Raw genomic sequence first — 4,142 nt, forward strand, 5'->3', positions numbered from 1 at the left:
TACCACACTCTTCTTCCTAGTATTTGATTGGCAAGGGAATGCACAGAAAACTGTAAAACACTTCATTTAAATATTTGGACTGCGTGAGGTTAAATAAAGGTCAAGTGCTTGGTACATAAAACATGTAACAATGAACATAGAAATTCAATCTTTATTCTGACAATATTTACAAAACAATAATAGTCATACTTAATACATTTCAAAAATAAAACAAGAACAAGAATTTAAGTTCTTAGCACAGTGTGGTCCACCTTTTCCAATTTCATATTAAAGTTCTATTTTCATCTAATTTTTGGTATTTATAGAACCATCAGAAAAAACAGCATGTTTTTCCTCTTCAGTTTAATGTTGTCTTCTAAAAATGTGGATTATTGACACATTAATTTACATTCTTTGATATACCAAGTGATTTTTTTTTCCCCAAGAAACTTTAGCTGTTATGACCTTATCAGCTTTTTGAGATCAGCCGTAACAAATTACCTCTTATATCGGTAACAAAGCAACCCATCATTCAAGATGAAAGATTTTTAAAAACACAAGTTACATACAAAAGTAGTATAAGAATAGAATTCAAACAAAATGCTCGTGTGTAAACACATACCACAAGCTTTGTAAAGGTCTGAAATGGAGTTTTCTAACCAATGGGGGTTGCATAGTAATGACATGTAACAGAGAAGCATTTAAGGCCGTACATTGTGAACTAACACTCAGCACCTCTTAAAAACTGGGCTGTCGACTGCTTTCACGAGTTAGTTAACACAGCTGTGTAGGTATTTAGCAGGTGGAAAACTGGAAAACTAATTTAGGACAAATACTGTGGAAAAGTTTGGCTTCAGAAGACCTTAATTTATGACCTGCATACTACTACTAAAATTCAATCCCACGTGGATTATAATACGGCATTAGGTAACTTTGTGAGTTTTCTGTTCAAGACAGGGACCCTCAAAATTATGGCACTGTCTGTTATCATACACTTCTACTTTACATAAAGCACATAACCTAGGTAACTGGCATTCCTCCAAACAAATCTCCCTTTTTACCTTTAAATAGAACTTTTTAACCAGCTCGCAAATTGTTTCAATGTCTGTACAAATTTATTGTTGCTTATACGATCTCTAATTCTTTCAGAGTAGCTTTCTTCCTTCCATATTCCTTTATTTTTCTTCAAGGCCTTTAACTCTGCTCGAAGCAGTCTTTTGTGAAGTTTCCAGTACAGGGGGGTATCGTGATGTAGTCCTTCAATACGTGCTGTTCTGCCAAGCCCTTGCCTCAAGATCTCTTCATTTAAGCACACGCTGAGAAATCGACCCTGTAAAAATGCACGATAAATACGATATTCACTTTACCTTTAAACCAGTTCTGTTTATTTTTTTGTGTGAACTCCTGAGATACAAGCTTTACTTCCGGCTAAATCTGCGCTCTGGCAGAAAGAGTTAAGAGTCAAGAGGAATCCAGCTGACTGTTCAAACATAACACTAATGCAAGGCACTTGTGAGAGAACATTTGATGGACTGAACAGCAGAGTGACCAGAACTACACGATATAGCCTAGCACTGTCTGACAGGGAAACACACTCATCTCATGAATGAGCCTGCAGAAATACCACTCTTGAAGTCAGATTTACAAATACAACATTTAAAATTCATATCAAGATAGATAAATTATAAATAATAACATTCCTTAAATGTACCGAGATAACTGAACTGCATAACTACAGTCAAACCCAAATCTACAGATAAAAGTCAATTTTTGTCACTGTATTCACCTTATTTACTAAAACAAGGCACTCGAGTGCCAAGTCCTCCCTTCCGAGAAGTTGGAACCATATCATTTGTTTGGGTTTTAACTCTTGCTGTAACCAGGCCATGCCGCTCGGAGCCAACTCCACTCCAGCAAGTCTTACCAGCAGAAGACCTTTTGATTGCCCTGGTTATAGAAAGAGAGAACTTCGTTACTGAATGCAGCAAAGGAAGATTCAGGCTTTGCATAGACCCTCAGCTGTTGGTAATGAGTTTATTCCCATGGACTTAAAAAAAAAATCCATTTTAGTTCCCCAGGACACATCAGCACCTGCAGGTATTCACAAAGCAAGTGTGCGACTCACAGGCTCTACGGACAACTTCTGCAAAGTCACAGAAAAACTGTCCATGAGGAAGGGTTTGTATCTGCAGCCGTCAGATCTTCATCTACATAAAAACGTGATCCCACCAGAGCCTTTTTGTCAGGAGATGAGCTCTGCAAGCAAATGCATTGCCTGCATGCTAGCTTTTGCTGCCAGAAAAGTATCACAATAATGCTGCTAATTAAATACAAATACTGTATCAGCAAGCTCTTTTTACAGGTCTCCTTGCAGTCTTTTATTCCCCACTTTCCCACCTGTAAAGCATGGAAACACCAAGAGGCAGAGCCAGAATCGTACCTTAACCCTTCCTCTCAAGCTCGCTCTCCGTGTAGATGCATTAACAACAACATTTCATTCCTACCCTTGTTCCTCACATGCTTTACTTACATTTTCTCTGTATCAATGTAATGAAAGGAATGCTAATGGGAATGTGTTCAACTTCCAGGCCTTTCTCAGTTATGTGATGTAATTTTCCCCGCAATTTCACATTCTTCTCTACAAACTCCACAGGTATATCCAAAGCACTTGTAAACTTTGTTGTCTATTGATGGAAAGAAGAGCAAGACAAAGTTTAAAAAAAAAAAAAAGAGCAGTTACAATCATGTTAAATCGAACTACTTAGTTTGGCAAATTGCAGATCTATTATTAGACAGCATGGGCAAGTACATGTACATAATTTAACAGTCATCAGCTGCAGAAGCCATTACGTGCCAGCCTTCCCAGACACTTGGGGATGTTCCCCGTTTCACAGGACTTGCAATACCAGGGGTGGGCAAGGTTTAGAGAAAGAACAGAAACTGCCATTTTTTGAGCAATGCATACTGAAGTTCACTTGATTCACCATGAAAAGAGTGTTTGGCCAGTGGCCTGAGTGGTGCTAGAATAGGGGTGAAAGGAAGCCAAGACGTGTTTAAAGACACTAGCAAAGGGCAGGCAGGCTGAAAACAAAGGCAGAGCAGCAAGGACAGAAACAACAGAGGCTTTGGTAAGGGAGGAAGAGAGGAGAGGGACAAAAGCAGGCGTACACCTTTGAAAAGACCACAAGAAGATTAAATTTGATACCACAGCCGTCGATTAATGGGAGGATTCAAAGGGACGGTTACATGATCGCACAGGAAAACTAAGCTTAGTAGCAGCAGAGACTCGGCCAGCAGTAGCGCAGGAACGAAGCAGCCACCTGGTTTCGGGGGTGGAAGGAGGACAGGTACTGGGGACAGCATCACACCCCTAATTAAAGCCGCTAACGCCTACAGGTCTCACTGTAAGAAGCCCTTTGTTGAACACTGACCTACTTCCATGCAGCTGTGAAAAGTAACAAAACAAAACAAACCACCCCTAGGTTATTTATTCAGTAAACCTTCCCATTTGTGGTCCATAAGGTCTCCCATTAGGAGTAAAGAAACTCAGCACCTTCCGGGCAGAAAGCCTGAAGGTTTTTACAAACAGAACTTGTTCAAGTCTGATCTCATTCGCCATGGAAGCTCCAACGGCCTGGTTAACACGTGTACAGTTTAAAACAAACAAACAAAAAACAAATAAAAACCAAAAAAAAAAAGGAATTCTGGCAACATTTGTAGTTCAAATGCAGGCTTTCTGTAAAATTTTAAAGTAAAAACTTTCCACAAATGTTCCCCTATAGCAAACTGCATTTGGAGTTGTGCAGTGGTGCAGCATTAGTGCGTGCAGCAAACTGATCGTTTCAGGAAGCGAAGGAAGATTTAGGGTCATGTTTAAAAATATTGGAAAAACAGGGCTGTTCATGGAAGCAGGGAGAAAAGAGGCGAGGAAACCACCTCTAAGCTTTATTTGGAGTAGAGTTATGAGCCCGCTTGGCCCGTGCGCCAGCGGAGAGGAAGCGCAAGGTGTCTGCGCCAAGCACTGCAGCAAGCTGCAGCCTGGAGATGCAGAACCGAGGAAAACGGGACCGTAGGTTGGGGAAAAGAGAACGGCGAGGAAGGTGTCTCGGCTCCGGCCGCGGAGGCGCCGCTTGAGAGGGGACGGGCGTGAAGCCGGCGTGCTG

The 4,142-nt window shown here is 40.8% G+C and overlaps 1 protein-coding gene across 1 annotated transcript; it reads right to left on the reverse strand.

The window, feature by feature from the left end:
• Positions 1-257: 257 nt before the first annotated feature.
• CUNH3orf33 (chromosome unknown C3orf33 homolog) lies at positions 258-3,598 on the reverse strand. Its single transcript, XM_009634350.2, has 4 exons — positions 3,533-3,598; positions 2,510-2,663; positions 1,766-1,926; positions 258-1,309 (listed from the first exon to the last, which is right to left on the reverse strand). The coding sequence occupies exons 1-4, from the start codon at positions 3,596-3,598 to the stop codon at positions 1,043-1,045; spliced, it is 648 nt and encodes a 215-aa protein (XP_009632645.1). The 3' UTR covers positions 258-1,042.
• Positions 3,599-4,142: the final 544 nt, after the last annotated feature.

Source organism: Egretta garzetta, unplaced genomic scaffold (genome assembly GCF_000687185.1).
Source record: "Egretta garzetta isolate BGI_Z169 unplaced genomic scaffold, ASM68718v1 scaffold172, whole genome shotgun sequence".
In the NCBI taxonomy this organism is placed as follows: Eukaryota; Metazoa; Chordata; class Aves; order Pelecaniformes; family Ardeidae; genus Egretta; species Egretta garzetta.

Bases quoted from the DNA above. Each gene is read 5' to 3' on its own strand.
- CUNH3orf33 (XM_009634350.2), bottom strand. From the start codon at position 3,598: ATGGCGAATGAGATCAGACTTGAACAAGTTCTGTTTGTAAAAACCTTC. The intron at 2,664-3,532 runs GTGCTGAGTTTC...TTCCATCAATAG, and splicing joins TCAGGCTTTCTGCCCGGAAG to ACAACAAAGTTTACAAGTGC. The intron at 1,927-2,509 runs GTAAGTAAAGCA...TTCTATAACCAG, and splicing joins TACATTGATACAGAGAAAAT to GGCAATCAAAAGGTCTTCTG.